At 37.4% G+C, this 19,218-nt stretch overlaps 1 protein-coding gene and 1 long non-coding RNA gene across 2 annotated transcripts in view; one reads left to right on the plus strand and one right to left on the minus strand.

Moving 5' to 3' along the window:
• GAREM1 (GRB2 associated regulator of MAPK1 subtype 1) overlaps nucleotides 1-19,088 on the minus strand; it is a 74,644-nt gene extending 55,556 nt beyond the window's left edge. The window contains 1 exon segment of the mRNA XM_026670387.2: nucleotides 18,610-19,088. Coding sequence (XP_026526172.2) covers nucleotides 18,610-18,730 — 121 coding nt within the window. The 5' untranslated portion in view covers nucleotides 18,731-19,088.
• LOC148131460 (uncharacterized) overlaps nucleotides 18,513-19,218 on the plus strand; it is a 37,242-nt gene continuing 36,536 nt past the window's right edge. The window contains exon 1 of the long non-coding RNA XR_015748888.1: nucleotides 18,513-18,640. This is a non-coding gene — a long non-coding RNA (uncharacterized LOC148131460). The remainder of the gene's footprint in view (nucleotides 18,641-19,218) is intronic.

Genomic DNA, 19,218 nt, shown 5'->3' on the forward strand with positions numbered 1-19,218 from the left:
GCTCTATCTAATTTTATTTGGAATGAATATATATTCCAAATAAATACATGCTGTAGAAAGTTAGCATGTTGTAACAGCCTCAGGTACCATATTTACTTCCAAGAATACTTCTTATTTTGTTTTCTAAGATTTATTGAGATGCAATCTTAGAAAATAAAAAGAGTGGTTTCCTTTAATTATTACTTTTCCTGGAAGGTAAGCTGAAATAGTAAAAGGCATCTCAGGGAGGTAGGGTCCGAGTGGACGTATAACTTTACAAATTATATACATTAGCAATGAGAAGATGCAGGGACGTGGGGGAAGGGATTAATATTCCAACTCTGCCTTTTAACATTCATTAGAGAGAGAGAGAGAGAACGCAGGGATTTTTTTTAATCAATTGGCTGGAGATGTCATTATCATAAATGGCAGGGGAAAGATACCGCTTTTACAGCTCTGTAAACAGAGTACAAGGCCACTGCCTCTTTGCCCTACTATAGGAGCAAATGATAAGAAACCCATTTCCCCATTCATTGAGATGATATTTTCTGTGCCTATGTGGAAGAAAAATAAGCAGATATGAAATAAATCAGCCCACTCTCACTCATTTCATTGTATGGCCAAATTATTTAGCATATGATCTTTCAGACAAGTTTGAGGAAGCAAAGAAATAAACTGCTTGTCAAAAGAAGCAGCTTTAATTAGATTTATGTGTGTATGCATATATGGTCACATCATTTATGGTATGCCATACTATTCATAAGTGAAAAAAATCAGTGAAAATAGGTGTTTTTAATTTTTAAATTTAATTTTAATTAAAATTTTAATTAAAATTTTAATTAAACAAAACACAATCATAACTTAGACAGCCACAAACATGTGCTCCTTAAAGACTATTTTTATTATGGTTAAAAAAAAATGAATGTCCTATCTGGCATCATGGCAACATTTTATATTTAATGCAAAAGTGAACAAACTGTAGAGTCTCTTCTATTGAACAGTGTGTGTATAGTGTCATACAGATACAATGAACCCTTGTTTACCAGACCCAATGCAGTGAACATGACATGCTTGGGTCTGTAAAAGAATCTCCATATATTCTTTCAAATCATGAGATCAAAAACACGATACAGAGCACAAAATTGTACTATTGTAGTTTGCCTGAATCTGACCAAAATTTATCACATTACTAAAGCCATTATTTAACATTTTTGATAATGTGTTCATTCATGCTCCAAAAATCATAGTTCACTTAGAATTCTATGTTTCTTAGAAGTATGCTATTACAAATTATAGCAATATGTCCATAAATCTGAAGCCTGCACTCTGTATAATATTTTAAGCCTTCCTAGCTGGACTCATACATTGTTTTAAACTATAACTTGATTGGTTTAATTTATCAGTAAGTGTGAATGCAACTTTTACACCTAATTTAATAAACCATACTTACTTAGCACTATTTTTGAAGCCAATCCCATCTATTGAATAGCTTTAAGATACAGAAGGATCTCGACAGATTTGAACGTTGGGCCCTATCTAATAAAATGAAATTCAATGGTGAAAAAAAGTAAGGTTCTACATTTAGGCAAGAAAACCAAATGCACAGGTATAGTACAGGTGGTATCTGGCTCAATAGTAATTATCGTGAAAGGTAGGGGTGAGCTGCTACTGGTTCTCCCCAGTTTGGGTGAACCAGTAGCTAATTTTATCATTTTTTTATGGCCGGTTAGGTGAATTGGCAAATCCAACGCCTGGCTAGCCCCTCCCCGCCCTTCCCAGGAGTCTTCACGTGGCCTGTTTTGGATCCCAGGTAAGTACAAGGTCTGTGCAGAGGCTCGGGGAGGCCAAAAAATGGGCCTCTCAAGAGGTTCTGGAAGGCCAGAAATGGGCTCCAGAGGGCCTCCGGAGCCCAGGGAGGCCATTTTCACCCTCCTGGAAGCTCAAGGAAAGCCTCTGGAGCCTGGGTAGGACGAAAATGCCCCCGCGGTGGTGCAGGAGGCCGACTAGGCCACGTCCACCATGGCCACACCCACCCAGCAACCGGGCAGAGAACCAGTTGCTAAAAATTTTGAAGCCTACCCCTGTTGAGAGGGATCTTGGAGCCCTAGTTGACAATCACTTAAATATGAGCCAACAGTGTGCTGCAGCTGTGAAAAAAGCCAAAGTAGTCCTAGGCTGCATTAACAGAAGGATAGAATCAAGATTACATGAAGAGCTGATACCACTTTATAATGCCTTGGTAAGTCCACACTTAAAATACTGCATCCAGTTTTGGTCGCCACAATGTTAAAAAGATGTTGAAACTCTAGAACAGTGATGGCTAACCTTTTCCACATCGCGTGCCGAAAGTGCACTCGCTCGTGTGCCTGCACCCATGATGCAATGTGTGCATGACTCCCTGCCCCCTGCGCATGTGCACATGACCCCCTGTGCATGCACCGTATGCCTCTGTGCATGTGCATGCAATCCCATGTTATGCGCACATGACCCTCACACATGCCCTGCCCCCTGTGCATGCATCTCGCACGTGTGTCTCCCCCCGCACATGCATGGCAGATACCCAACAATCAGCTGGCTGGTGGGAGGCATGCACGCATGCACAGTGGGAACCTCTTGCGTGTTGGCAGAAATGGTTCTGTATGCCACTTCTGGCACGCGTGCCAATGGTTCACCATCACAGCTCTAGAAAGTGTGCAGAGAAGAGCAACAAAAAAGATTAGGAGACTGGAGGCTAAAACATATAAAGAATGGTTGCTGGAATTGGATATGTCTAGTTTAATGAAAAGAAAGACTATGGGTGATATGATAGCAGTGTTCTGATATCTCAAGGGCTGCCACAAAGAAGAGGGAGTCAATATATTCTCCAAAGCACTTGAAGGCAGGACAAGAAGCTATGGATGGAAACTATTTTTTATTACTAAATTTATGGGATGTTTATTTTCTTTATGCTGCAATTGATTTTTATTGAAGTCAATTTCATGTTATGTCCATGTACAGCAGCACCAAATACCTAGCATCTTACAACTGCCTCTCAGTCTTACTCACCAGAACATATGCGATTATCTTATGGGTTTGTACAGTTAGATCAGCCCTGCTTAGGACAAGATATTTGAATTGTCCATTTAGAACAAGATAGGCAGCCTGAGTGCCAAAATAATTTAAACTTGCTTAGAGGATCAGTCATGGCTGCAACATATTCCTTTTCCTGAACATCAACTTTTTCCAATCAGGAAAGTAACACGATGTGCAATGGACATGATGCACAGGCAATGATTCTGACTCCTTGCTGTATCTCTTCTTCCAGTCACTAGCAGAAGGAAATGCCAATAGCAGCAGTGGCCAGAAAATCAGGACTGGTAGATCTGCTCTGAGAAGACAGCTAAAGTAGAATATTGTCCAAAATGAAGTGCCTTGGATATAAGTGAATCTAGTTCTGTCCAGTGAAATGGCTGGTTCAGGGGATGTGGTAAGTTCACAAAGATTGCTAAGCACCAGGCCTATAGCTGCTATTTTGAGATGTAAACTTGAGATCGGTACATCTGGTTGTGTACCAGGAAGTTCCATGCTGCAAATGAGAGTGTGGCTATGATCTACCTACTAATAATAGTCTGTGTACTGAGAATTCTGGTTTAATTGGCATCCTTTGTTGGTTTCTATAAGTCCATGTTTGATGCTCAACCCAAAGGAACTGTGATACTGCACAGTAGAACTATGCAAATCTGAGTTGAGGCAATTTAGCAGTATCTGTTCAATCAGTATTCCTTGTTGTGGCCACTTGGAGGGAAGAAATTGACAGAAGTACAACAAAATGGCTGGATACACTACAGTGAAGTGGTTACATGAAGATTGCTTTGAGTTACTTCTCAGCTGTACTCAGATGGTGCAATTTCCACAATGAAAATGCCATCGCACTTGTTAACTTGACCCATCAAAGTCTTTGAATAAAAACTGTATTCTTTTTTAAATAATAGAGAAATACTAGAAATAACAATAATAGTAATAATGCCAGCACTTTATAAATACTTATACTTTCCAATAAAAAAAAAACACTGCCTACTGTACGATATAAGCATAATACAGGCAATATATAGCCACAGCATATGCATTATTCTGTTTTAAATGACATGATAGGTACACTTGAATCCTATAGCTATTATGATTTTTACAAAATCTGTTTTGTAGATTTTGCTAAGATCTTTTGCTAAAAACTAAAGTAGGTGTACAAATGAAAACAGCATATCAGAATCTTAACTACTAAAGAACTATGTATTAATTTTCACCCAGCTTACAATCAAAACAGACACTATTACCCATATCTTTATTTTGTGACGAATTCTTCCTGTAGTAATCTCTTCTATGTACACAGTAGAAGATTTGCTTCAAAGCCAGCCTGCCTGACTGCCTTCTAGGTACTGGAAAACTGGAGACATAGTTCATGATTTTTGTCCTTGTCCTTACAGTTAAATAAAGTAAATGGAATAATACCGGAGACTAATTTTATTTTAATGGAGACAAATATTATTTGTCCAGCTCAAAATATGATAAACAGGTTCAACTGTGATTTCATATCATCTCTAAAAAGAATTGAGGAATTCAGCAATTAAAGAAATTACTCTGAACTGAGATATGCTAATCTTCAGCTTTCTTCATAAGAGATATTTGCCTGAATAACTGGAAAATATAGAATTAATTATACAACAGGAAAAAAATTAATATTTTAAGTTAAACTAATTTGGAGATAAAAGGATCATCTGGTTTTATAAGAGTTAAGACAAAAAAAAGGAGACAGTGGAACTTAAAGCTTAACATTATTTATGTTTTTTACTTTGCACTGTAGGGTGAAATGACTTGAAAAGGTCACACAAAGTTCCAGGACAAATAAATCAGTTCTTAGACAGTCTTCAAATCAATAAGCAGATTTATGCTACACTTTCTTAAATATCATAATATCTAGCTAAAACATGGAAGGAGGGGAAAGCTTTTTTAAAAAATTATTTACTCTGAAGTAAAATTGATGCATAATTCATTAGCTAAGTTCCAGGACTCTCTTTATTAAATCTAACATGCAAAGCAACACACAAAAAGCCATAAAGATCTCCTTCTTTTAGTCAAACTAGTGATATATGCAATGTCTTCATGCTTATAGTGTGACAATCTGCAACACAGCCTTGCTCTACACACAACCATTTTTATGCGATTGGCAAATCCGTAAGAAGTATGTATACTTAAAAACTCCCTATTGCAAACATTCATGCTATGCTCCTATGTCTTCACTTAAGTCACCAGCATAATAAAAGTAGAGGGGAGCAGCAAGAATTATTATTTATTTCTGTGTATGATCCTAGTCCAAGTCTCCTGCTTCAGGTCATCTGAATTGGATGTGTAAAGAATGAAATTAAAAGCCATGAAACTAAAATAAACTTCACCCCTCCATCCATCCTGCATGCAGAAGCTGTGACCTTCATTTGGGCTAGCATTTTTTTTTTTAATGAACAAACATTGATACTCCATCTGGCTTAAATAGAAGAAACCTTGACCACCGGTAGTTTATTTTGCTGTCCAGTGTGTGTTTGCCCACGGTTAATGTTACATTATGTCTCATGCTGTGCCAGAGTGCTTTGTGACATAGCAAGAGGCATGAATCCAACTGAAATTTTAAAATAATAATCTTAGCTGTTAATCTATTAAAATTATTTTGTCTCTCAAATCCTCAGAAATGTAATGCTATATTTAAAGGGCCATTGATATATCAGGTTATTCTGACAGGTTATATTTAACTGTGAAAGGATGCATTAAGAGAAACTGCTGTTCATGAAATACATTATAGTAATAGAGATAGCAAGAACAACTGTTGGCAGGTGGACCAAGGCAGTCATAGAATGGATCCCGCTTGATAAAAAGTGTCCATGAAAGTGACCTAAAACAAGAAGGATTGATGACATCAGTTAAGTATTGTGGGCCCAATTGGCAAAAGAAAGCTCAGGACCATAGTTTGGAAACATGCGGAAGATGCAGTGGATAGACTGGAGAGCAGGAGGAGGAGGAGGAGGAGGTGGAGAGATAGCTATTGCACACTATACTATGGTGCTTCCAAAGTGAGTCAGAAGCACTCACTCACAGTGGTTTGTGATAAGTGCCTTTTGATTGCTTGTTTTGAAGAAAAACTATCTTACACTGATTCTGAATGTTTACTTTCTGTGCCAACTGTAAGTACAATTTTAGTCTTTAAAACGTTTATGTATATCTATTAATTTGAAGCTTTTTTCTACATAGCATGAAAGACCAAGAGCTCTCCTGCAGTATTTATGCCTTTTTAAAATATTAATTAGAAAAAGGTTCTCATTCCAGATCTATCAAGGATTTTCTGAACTGATTATACCAGATATTCAGTAAATCAGAAGCAGTACTTCTTATACGTATTTAATTTTTTATAATATTAGTTATACTTAGTACATCTAATATTGCATTAGAACTGAAACGTATAACCAAATTAGGCACATCATATTTTCCTAGTGGGCAGAAAGAGTGATAGATATTTGAATTTTCATTACCTGGGAACTATAATGTGATTTGTTTTCCTCCTCCTTTTTTCACATGCAGAAATCTACATGCAAAGGAATGTCTCAAAAACCAGATGTCTTGCCCTTTTTTCATACATACACATACTTATACAATTGTACAGCCCATCGTAACAGTAAACAGCATACATTCTAACTTGGAATCATGCACCTCACAGTTCTATACCTCTGGTTCTACTGTAAGTCTAACAGTGATGCACATGTCTTTTGACAGCATGTAAAATATATATATTATTCCCTTCCCCCTACATACATAATATTTGACTGCAATGGCTTTAGCAATATTAAGAATGCATATTAGCTAGCTAGTGCAGAACATATTCCACACAGAATTCAACAGAGTGGTATTGTATAAAATAAATATTTTCAGGAAAAGGATCCTCATGTATGAACAATCTTTTCCTCCTCTGATAACAGGAATCAATGTTTACTGCAATATACCAAGTAACACCATTATGTCAGACATTATGCTATGTCAAGCTAAGGTTTACAGCAGTGATCCCCAACCTTTTTTACGCCGCGGCCCGGTATCCCGAACCTTTTTTATGGCGCGGCCCGGTACGACATCAGCTGGGCGCCGCCATCTTGTTTTGATGAAAAAGTGCTTCCAGTGAGCTTTTTACCCGGAAAAGCTCACCGGAAGCACTTTTCATCAAAACAAGATGGCGGCGCTCAGCAAGCCAGCCGCCCGGTAGGACTTGTTCCACGGACCGGTACCGGTCCGCGGACCAGTGGTTGGGGACCCCTGGTTTACAGTATATACAATTCCAGAACAATTATAGCAACTAAATATTCTCCCATTATCCTTTTTAAAAGAGCTTAAACATTGGAGAAATCTAGCAGCTGTAAAGGTATTTTTACCAAACGCTAAGACCCAAATAAAATTAATTAATTCTTTCTCTTATCTCTCTCCTCACAGGATAATGAAAGATGCAAATCCAACATCTGCTGATATAACTTTTGGGGAATTTTATTACAACCTTTATGAGTATCTATTGTACAAGAAACTTTCATTTCCTTTCTACAGCTTTATCATTCATTCATACTTCCTCTGCACAGATTCTGGGAAATAATTGTCAATTGTCATTGACAATTATTTCCATTAGGCAATGCTTTTTAACCTCATAGGTTGTTTAGGCATATTACAGAAAGGCTGCTATAAAAAGCAACATCACTGGATAATGTTAGAAAACTATGTATTGTGAGGCTTCGGTTTGAGCTTCTTCAGCGACAGACCGAAACCTCATCTCTGCGAGGCTTCAATCTGTACTCGCCGCTGGAGCGCCCCGAGCCAGCTGGTTTTGGGGCTAAGCCACCCCATAGAGGTGGTGAAGAGGGGGGAGATTGCCTGCAGGGTTGAGGAGAGCCACATCTCTCCTCCCCAGCTGGCCATTACTCCCTTTCCCGAAGGCGGTTGCAGCGGTAGTCAGAAATGGCCACCACAAAGAAGAACTCGACTGGAAAAGAATGTGCAGGAGGAAGATAAGAAGAGAAAGTTTTGGTTGACCGGATCAAACAGCAAAAGCAACAAATAAGGTACCCTGGAATTGAAACTATTAAAAAACAATAACATTGTTCCCTAAGAAGATTTTTAAGCTGCGAAGAAGAGAGAAAAGGGAAAAGATTTGGTTTTCTCCTTTTCCTATACTGACAGCTAAGAGACTTAAGCAAGAAATTGGAAAAAAATCCACTTTGACATCAATAGGCATTTAATGCTGAAAATAAAAAGTCAAAGGGATAATAAAGATTTCTGGATAATTAAAAGCTTTTGAAAACAGGAAAGGAGAGAATAAAAAAAGAATAAAAGGGTAGGATCTGGAAGGAAGGAGGCTGCCTGGAATTAAAAAAGAACTTACAGCAAAATCTCAACAAGACTTCCAAAAGATACATTCTAACTGAAATATCGCAACAAAAACCCCAGGAAGAGAAAGTCGAAAAATAAGAAGATATAACTCAGGACTATCAGGATTACTTGATGATTTCTGGATTCTTGGCTATTGTTTGAATGACTAAAATCAAATCGGGTGGTTGTTTAAAACTGTTTAAAATGGCTCCACTTTTAGAAGAACTGAAAATGGAACTTAAAAAGTACAAAGAAGATGCACAAGAAGGGAGAGGTTCTTTTGGCTTCGTATTTCAGTTTTTAGAAATGGAGATTTGGAACTATGAGAAACAACAAGAAATGCCTGCAGAACAAGAAGACTGCAACAAAGAAGAAGCCATCTTTAATGAACAAGCAATCTTAGGTGGGGGGGGGGGGAGGAAAGGGGGGGGAGAGAATGGAAAGTTTAAGATTGGGAAAAACAACTCCAAAAAAAATAAATAGAGTGAAAAATAAGTATAAAATCAGAAAGCAACAGAAGAGGGAAATGCAGAAGAGAGAATTAGAACTAGCGAGACAAGGGGGTAAAAAGGGGAGGGAGAAGATGAGAGGGAAGAAAGAAAGGAAAAGAAGTTATAAAGGACAGAAGCAAAATATAGAGAAACAGGGCCTATATAGAGATAATGGGTGAAAATTTAATGGAAAAAGGGATTCTGCAAAGGTACATAAGATAGTATGGTTATATTAGAAACAGAAATAATTTTAGAAAATATGAAACAATGTATGATTAAAATGTCTGATAAAATAGCTATGGTAATTCAGTGGAATGCTTGTCAATAAATAAATGTAACAAAAGGTATATTTAATGATTTATAAAACATATGTGAAGAGAAATAAGGGAAAAATTAATTATGGAGATTATATGTGTCTTTAAGGAAGTATGATATTTAATTGAAAAGAAGTGTTAAAGATGTTAAGATTTTAATGATTATTAATGATAGAACTGAACTGGAATGCAATGAGGGTTTATAATTACATATATTTACAATCTCTTTCTTTTTTTAAAGAATATAGTCTGTATTATAAGAATGTACCAAGCAGAATTCGATTGGAAGTTATGTATTATATATTATATTGAAGGTCATAAACTTAAGGTATATATTGAAGTTTAAATAAGAGTTGAATGGATGTAATTAAAAGATATAAAGGTGTCATACTCCAATTAGTAACTACAGGAGAAAATTTGTTTAATGAGAAAAGATAATATGAAATTGAAACAGAACAGACAAAAGTATAAATATAATGATTTGAATTGAGATGAGATAATCAAAATAAAATTGAGAAAATTAAAAGAGGGGAAAAACTATATAGAAAATGTAAAATAGTATAAGATATGGAATAGAATACAAAAAGGAGCATGAAATTGAGTTTTGCGTCTGTATAAAGAAGTTCAACCCGGGACCATACTATTTTCAAAAAAGATGTTTTACTTGTATTTTGTGTGTGTGAAAACCCAAATAAAACTTTATTTAAAAAAAAACACAACTATGTATTGCAGCATGCGGCTTTTTGTGAAAATTCCAAACAGGCATGGGTGGGATATACAGTAAGTTGCAAAATGATATAAAGGGAATTGACTTAATTTGTATGTGTACTTAGCCTTCATACACTTGCTTTAGCCATTAGAAAAATGTCCTAGAAACTAAAGAATCCTGGTACTTCCCAGGAAGAGAGCTAAGGGTAAGTATGCTTTATGGCCAATTTCTAAACATCAAATTGCTGTTAGAGGAACAGGAGTGGCGAGGGAAATGATACCAAGCACCTCAATCTTGAATTCCATAACAGAAGGGAAGAAGGCTATAATTATAGCAGATAAAATACATTTTAAAAGCCTCTTCCTAAGACAGCTGCACCATGTATGAAATCTAGATGAAGGAATTTCATTTTCAAGAGTTTAGAAAACTGGTAGCAGAAATAGAAATATAAAGGAAGACTATTCTGGGCTTCCTCTGATAACACTAAAATGCTAAGGAATAAAACCCTCTGCTTCTTATTGAAAGTTATTTCCACATATTAACCACACCATGGAACTTGGAAAAAATAAAGAAAATGTAATGTGGTGGAAGTGGCCACAGCTGTCCTATTTACTGCTGAACTTAAGATGTTTTCTCAGTTAAAAGGGCAACAGTTCAGTTCTAAATATGTCATTTAAAACTCACTGAATTCAGGGGGATTTTCTTCCAAATACATTTTGCATCCAATTGTACCTTGCAGTGAGAGGCAAAACACAATGTATCTTCAAAATGTGAATGCTGACTCTGAAATGTAACTATTTATTCAGACACAAACTCCAAAACAGTAACTTCAAACCAACATAGCAACTCTGTGACACTAGTTTGCAAATGCAATGGAGAAGCAGGAGCTTAGGATAAACTAAACAATTTCCTATCAAGTTATTTACTATATGGCACGCAAACCAGATTTTTCAGAGAAGAGTCAAATCATTATTGCTTTTGCTGTCTGATTTACATGATGGAATCAACAGAATGCAGGGAAACAAACACTGTTCCAATTCTTTTATACTATAAGGGAGATGCAGAGAACAATACAAGTGGCTCAGAGTGGGAAGATCTTAATATCCATTGGATGCTATTTAGTATGTGTTGGTAAAAAAAACCTTTTATTTAGAAGAGTTTCATATTCAAAGCTATATGACCACATACTTTAATAGGCAAGAAATGTGTAAAGATTATTTGTACAAGATCATTAGGGTGCCACATCTCAAGCTACAGTTTTCGGAAATCTTTGATACGTAAACACAAATTACAATCTAATAACAGTGAAGTTTGTTCTCTATTTCTGATCATCTCTATTGCATAAACACATATCAAACTTCATTCTTAGCTTAAACCTCCACAATAAGTCCACAGGTAATAAAGATGTTACTTGAAAACCTGTGATTTTGATTAATGCAATAAATGATTAAGGACCTCTAGATTACAGTAGTATGATATGTGAACTTATGATATGATATGACTTACAAACTTACGAATGTATGATATAACTTACAATTCACTTGGAACGCAAGTCACAATGTGTTTTGATTTGGGGCTTAGCATGATAGGCAAACCATCCCAAGGTAGAGGAGGAATACTTCATTTAAAGCCACAAAGGATAAACTTGGATATGGAGATAAAAGGGAAGAACTAGAAAAGTGGCAAGAGCCAAATTGTCTGAAGTCTGAACTTCAGAGCACCCCACTGAAAATAAAATATTTATAATGAATAGAAAAATAATGGGTACTAAATATTTAATATTCTAAATGTTCAGGTGTCTGGTTATTTCCTACTTTTTGATACCTTTCTTCTTGACAGCCACAGTTGACCTGGAAAGTCCCTGTCAAGCAACTAAAAGGGGATTGCAATGACTGCTTAACATGTCTTACATCCAAGTATACTAAGGTTCTGAGAACAAGTCTGGTATAGTGGTTAAGACATCAGGTTAGAAATTGGGAGATTGTGATTTCTACTCCTGGCTTGGTCACAAAGCCTATGGGTGACCTTGGGTCAGTCACTTTCTTTCAAGAGAAAGGAGACAATGGAAAACTTCTGAAAACCTTGCGAAGAAAACTGCAAGGATTATAGTCAAGGAATCCGTGAGAAATGGATAGAAATGAATGGAAGAAAAAATACTAAGATAATATAACAGAAAAACATATGAACTATTCTAACCAATAGCAAAACTGGACAGTTTAGAATAGTTGTTAGCAGCATTTTATATAAATCACTAATTTATTTTAAACATCCAATGTTAAGATAACTTTAGAATATATTGAATATAGATTCAATAATGTATTAAAGTGGTAGAGAAAGAGCTGTTAAGATTTGTCACATGACCTGCCAAATTAACCGTCTTTCATGTGTTCTGAGCATAGAACACAAATAAGTACTAATGTTTCTAAATATTTGAAGTCAAATGATAGAGAAATCAATTTGTTTTTTTCCAAAGGCATGTTTGCCAGACTTTATTTCTTAAATCAATAAATAGAATGAACCAAAATTATCCTTATATATTTATTTGCAACTCCCCCTCCCCACATTACAATGTTCTTTCCAAAAGGGAACAAAGCATACAAAAATACATTAAGAGAAGCACATACCTTTTCTTAAAACTACCAAATATTGTGGAGCAAAGAATGAATCAACTTAGCTTTAAAAAGGTAAAAACTTAATGAACCAAAATTAGAACATACTCTAATTTATTAAGGCAAAATTAATTTATCTGAACATAACTAAAATTACTTTCACTGCACATTTACACAGGAAGGAAACCCATACAAGCTGCACTGAAACAGAAAGGCACAGCTATCATTCATTTTCTACTCTGCAGTGCATATATGCATTGGCCAGCTGTTATAAGTTTATGCTTTATGAGTTTTTATTAAGCCTACACAATGAAACTGATGTATGTTCACTGTCATCCTCCTGCAGGGAAGTGCAAGATTCCTATAAAGACATTCCATTCTCACTCATTTCTTTTAAAGCCTCTTTTTAAAGCTTACTACTCTTTCAAGCAAAGTCATCATAACTGGCTTGTTTATTGTTCATTTTAACTATATATTCTTCTCAGGAATCACTCTCATATTAAAATGTTGTCATAAAGTTTGATCATGAAGCTTTTGAATGTTCATAGTCAATAGTGGTAGATGCAGACTAATCAGTAAATTAAATGCAGTTAAGTCAGTAGCATAAGTAAAATAAAATTTGTCTAGAAATACAAAATACAATATATGTTCTAGATACCATAGCTTTTCTTCTTCTAAGAGTCCAGATGAGCAATGGTGTAGAATGCTCATCTCACCCTTCTCTACAAATTATCAAGATTAATCATTAATTTGATAAGGGTAAAAACACATAAGACATTTTCACATTCAGGCATGGATTTTGATAGTGACAAAAATAGAAAAGAAAACAGAAGAACAGATACAAGACCATATACTTCAGCTTCATTATGAAGATTTTTTTCAGGGACTGGAAATACTGACTTCTGCAAAATTGTCTCACAAAACTAGAAATCTAAATGGAAGCAAAATGTGTCCGAGGATAATGTTGCAGGAACCAATCCTGGTCAGTCACTGGAACCAGAGGTTTTGCCTTTTGAGCTTTCAGACTCGTGCTGGAGCCTGTCTTCAGAGACCTTAGCGAGAACTTCCCTGAAGATGGGCTCCACCACAAGTCCAAAAGCTTGGAAGACAAAACCTCTGGTCCCAGTGACCGACCCAGATTGGATCCTGCAAAATTGATAGTACTTAAGTTTAAAGTACTATCCACCTCTATGTTGAAATGATTTATATACCAGTTCACAAAATCAGTAGTGAATACAGGCCCCCAAAAATGGAATTAAAGGAATACATAGTACATAGTTTAGTGGTTTAGTAAATGAAATATAAACTATGAGTAACACAGATCTAAATTTCCCTAAATAATGAAGAAAACTATTGTTTACTTTTCAGATATTTATGAAACAGCATGTGAGTTATCTTAAGAACTAAGGAAAAGTCTTTCAAATGCTAATGAGAATTATTGTGCAATGTTCTACTTATATCAGTGCTAGCAAAAAATACCATACACTAGTTTTGGGGGGGGGGGGAATCTTATAATACTGGATGAACTCAATTGTTACAATGTACTAAGCAATCTTTAATTTCTCCAAAAATCTTATCTGGGCATGATCACAGAGATCACACAGACATATTTTTTACTGTAGTATTATCAGCCACACTGTGTGGAACTGCCTGCAATGATAAGTATAGGAGTATAAACCTTCTGGTGAAATATTACATCCCAGCACATCACAACTGTACTTCAAGACCTGCCATATTAGTTGTCAATAGGTTTCCAGATATAGTCCAAAGTACTGGCATTAACCAATCATTTTGTTTATGTCTTAGTGCCCCAATACCTTCAGGATCATTTTCACATCTAGTTTTTCCTGGGGATCTGTTTACCCCCCCACCCCATGAGATAAAGGGAATAGAGGCTGAAAGGTTTTGTTTTCCAGTCACTATTTAAGCTTTTTGGAATAGTACCCTTGGAATTAAGGCTTGCACCAAATCTCTTAATGTTTTGGGACCAACTTAAGATGGAAGTCTTTCATGAAGCATTTGATACTATTCAGAACCAGAGAGATGGCCCTGGTGAAGGAAGGTGGTAGCAGTTAGCAAACATGAATTAAGAGGGAGAGGATGGAAGATGCTGTCAGTTTTTCAAGATTCTGTTATTATAGCTTATATTAGTAAAATAAAATTCCAGTATTTCTGGTGGAGTATCTTTTTTGACCTGCCTCAAAGACTGACATCAATCTTGAAAGCCTGACAGCATTTCCCCCCTCCCTCTTATACCAAAGAAAACCAAGGCAGGTTCACACTAAGTTTCTTTCTAATACTCATTTCCCTTCCAAGGTTTAATTCATGTTTTGCTAATTGTTGCTTTAGTATTGTTATTTCTACATTTTTCATCTTTTCCCATTGTTGTAAGCTGCCCAGAGTAGCCCCACAATGAGATGGGTGGCAAATAAATTTAATGAACTAATAATTATGGTTGGTCACAAAGTCAGCCAGCTAGACTGGATTTAGCATTTTTATCCACCCATTGATTCATTCCTATGGATCTGGGATAGGCAGATGTTGTTTGATGATATTGTCACAGGATGTAAACTGTTCTAAGAAAAGTTGCCTTTTGCAATTGACTGATGGTGATTTTTGTCAATGCTGATGATGTTCAGCTGGTGTTCCAGTTGATTTCTGATTGCACCCAACGTGCCTATTACTATTATCTTTGCTTTTTTTGCCACAGTTGTTCTACTTCTATTTGCAGGGCTTTGTATTTTGTGATTTTTGTCATCTCCAAGTACAACTTCTTTCTTATAGGCAATTAAGTCTGGGTGTTATGTGGCAGGTGTTTGTCTGCTTGAATTCTAAAGTGCCAAAGCACTTTACCTTCTTGATTGTCTATTTTGTGGTCCACCAGATATTTCTTAGACATTCTGATGTCTCACTGTTGCTACTTTGTTATGCTATTATTTGCCCAAGTCTGTGTCATCTTCTTGCAGTAGCTAACTAAGTGCTCCACTGTTTGTTCAGCTTCATAATTTATTATGGTTCACCGTACAGCCAGCCAGACTGGATTTGGCATTTTAATCCTCCTATCAAGTCCCTCCCAAGGACCTGGGATAGGCAGGTGTTGCTTGATGGTCTTTTATACTGTTCATAATATCAATTGAGGATATTTTAATTGAGCACCTGTTTTTATCAGAGTGCTATAAACTCTTATGAGTCTGTATTGGTTTGGTAATATGCAAACAGAATAGGTAAATAAAATGTTAAGCAAAGTAAGTCTTACATAAGTGTATTTGAACAAGTAGCGACTGCATGAAGCCACAGAAAACTCTGGCGCAAAGATTTTGGGGTAATTAAGTAATTAAGCAATTAAGAATAAGCCTAGTTAAATTCAACAGCACTGACTGTTGAACTGATATTCATGTAACACAGTACTACTAGGTGCAAACTGAATGATTATAAAAGACAGAATGCCAATAGATTTAATAAGATGTCCACATGATTCCAAAGAATTGCAGCAGAGGCAGGAAATATAAATAAATAACATGGAAAGTAGTAAACAAGATAAGAATGCCAAGATAAAATTATGATTTCAGGAAATATTGCTGAAAACATTTGGGAGCAATACATACAGGAAACAGACAGTAGTTGGCTCCCCATATAACACTACGTCTTTGCCCTTTTAAACCAGGGTTTGTTGTAAAACTCATTTTACATATAACACCAAGCTGTAAACTTTTAGAACTTCAACAGAACACATTGATATTAACACCACATACAAATAAACTACATGTAAACTGTATGTAAATTGGCAGGTATGTAAATCTCCCTACTTCCGATATATAAATCACAACTGAGGCTGGTCTAGATTTGGAAATCAATTTATTCAAAAGGAAAGAAAGGTGAATATCAATATCAATGTTAGTACTGCTGCATATGAGAGAAAATGAAAGATGCAGAAAAAAAAGTAACACTGGAATTCCCAGCAATGGAAATTCAAATACCAATCACCCTTTGTAATCTCTAACAAAACATGAAGTGTGTAGTTTCATTTTTTGCATTAGTTCTAATGCAATATTAAACAAATTTACATTGCATTCAAATTAAATATAAACTAATATCACAGTCAAAAATTGAGTATTTATGAAAAGTGCTGTTTCTGATTTGCTGAATATCTGATTTAATCAGTTCAGAAAATCCTCAACAGATCTGGATGAATAGGTGATGTAAAAATGAAAACCTTTTCTATTTAATATTTAAAGAGGACATAAATACTGCAGGAGAGCTCTTGGTCTTTTGTGCTATGTAGATAAAAAGCTTCAAATTAATAAACAACCTAATCTGTTACATTTTACTGTAATATGGATTTCTGTACGCACAACATAATGTTTTCATAATATTTCAACATAAAGCACACAACATCAATGTTTTCAAAGAGTAAAATTCTACTTATACTTGGCATAGAAAGTAAACATTCAGAAGCAGTATAAGAAAGTTTTTCTTCAAAACAAGCAATCAAAAGACACCTATCACAAATCACTGTAAGTGCGTGCTTCTGATTCACTTTGGAAGCAGAGTGCAACTCCATAGTATAGTGTGCAATAACTATCACTATTACTGTAATGTATTTCATGAACAGCAGTTTCTCTTAACGCATCCTTTCACAGTTAAATATAACCTGTCAGAATAAGCTGATATATCAATGGCCCTTTAAATATAGGGTTACTTTTCTGAGAATTTGAGAGACTACATCATTTTAATAGATTAACAGTTAAGATTGTTATTTTAAAATTTCAGTTGGATTCATGCCTCTTGCTATGTCACAAAGCACTCTGGCACAGCATGAGACATAATGTAACATTAACCATGGGCATTCACTGGATAACAAAACAAACTACTGGTGGTCAAGGTTTCTTCTATTTGAGATAGCTGGAGTATCAATGTTTGTTCATTAAAAAAAATGCTCGTCTAGGTAAAGATTAGTGTTTCTGCACAGAGGATGGATGAAGGGGTGAATGATTATTTTTAATTCAAGCCTCCCTTCTAATATCTCTCCTTACACACCCAATTGGTATGAATTAAAGAAGATACACAGAAATAAATAATTCCTGTTTAGGTTTAGTGTGAGGAGAGCTACAAAATCTGGATTGCAAAAATCAAAACGATGTTTAGTATTTTCAAAATGTTTAGTATTTTCTGTATCGTTTTCATTCAGATTTTTACAGCTCAGATCTAATAGCCCAGCCTATGGCTAACTAGTTCAACAAACCAAAAGCTTTATACACGCGAAGCCAACATTTAGGTTCAATACTCCGTGCATTCGGCCACAATCCAAGTCTCTGCAGTTTTCCACTTATTTCAAACGAATTAAGTGTACTTAACTCTCAGAGTTGGATTCCGTCCACTGACGTTAGTATCCTATCCCCAAAGACCTTTATGGGATTTAACTTCCAATTACATTGCTCGGGAGCTCAGTCCTAATCTTTTACACCCCCGCAATGGGCGTGCGCGTGTGAGCACACACCCACCCACGCACACCCACGGTTGAACTTGTCTGCATTAGGAAGAAGGTAATACACTTGTGTTAAGAAAACTCAGCAAGGATGAAGTGGGGTTTTACGGTTCTTAATAAGTATCAGGACTTTAAGCTGCGGCATTTGCCAATGGCAATTGCTCGATATGGACTCCAAAGGAGCTCGCGGTCCCGTCGAAGAGCAGCTGAAGGATCTTCTCCCGGGCGTCGCGCACCGACGGCACCAGCGTCTGGGCGACAGGACTAACCCTCCCTTGCCCGCCCGCCAGCATTACTCCACGGGCTGAAAGCTCCGGCGTTTCCCCCCCAGGGCCCATTCATAATTTGGTCACGTGCCCTCTCTCCCCCCAATGGGCTCTTCTCCCCAGAAGGACTAGCGGCCGGGAGCTGGAGTTTGGCCAGCGTTCAAGCCGAGGAAGGGAGGGAGGGACCGCTGGTGGCGCCTCACTGGGGGGGAAAAGAGCGGGGAAGACCCGCCCGGCTTCTCGCCCCCTTTTTCTTCCATCGCTCCCGAGCGCAGCCAAAGCCTCTCGTCAAGCGGCATTCCCGGGCTGCTCCTGCCCCCGCGGGTTCGACTTACCGCCGTCCAGTCTGACGACCTGGGGCAAGCGGTAAGTGCTAACCAGAAGGTCCAAAGGGATGGACACGGAGCTCCATTTCACATCCTTCAGACCGAAGCCCGGCGAAGGAGCTGCATCCATCTTCCCGCCCTTCTTTCGGTCGGAAGAGTCGAGCGGCGGCGGCGGCAAAGTCTTTTAAGGAGGGGGGGGTGAAGCTGCACTCTTCCTTCAGCCTCTAGTGCTGCCGCCGTCGCCTTCCCGGGCCATCCTGGACTTGGCGCAACGGCAAGGTGACTTGCCACCGACCGCTGCTGCTCTGCCAGCCGCGGCGTGGGTTGCAAAGGCGGCTGCTGTCGCTCCCGCTGACTCCTTCGCGGATAGCTCCAGTTGACCCAGTAAACGCCATCCCAGCACAGGGGACTGACTAATCAAGAAGGTGCGAGAGACGCCTGCGCAATTCGCGCTCCTCCTCTTCTCCACTCCCAGGGAAAGTGAGGCCCTGGCGTTCCCTCCTTCTCGGATCAACCGGGAGAGGGAGAGGGGGGTGGGTAGAGAAGAAGAGACGGGCAACCCGCCCGCCGCCAATTCTGGCCCTCTCGCTCCCTCTGCCGGCCGCTGAAAAGGCCTGC

This window comes from Notechis scutatus, chromosome 3, assembly GCF_049901735.1.
Source record: "Notechis scutatus isolate UNSWTSFEM ecotype Mainland chromosome 3, rNotScu1.2, whole genome shotgun sequence".
Lineage (NCBI taxonomy): Eukaryota > Metazoa > Chordata > Lepidosauria > Squamata > Elapidae > Notechis > Notechis scutatus.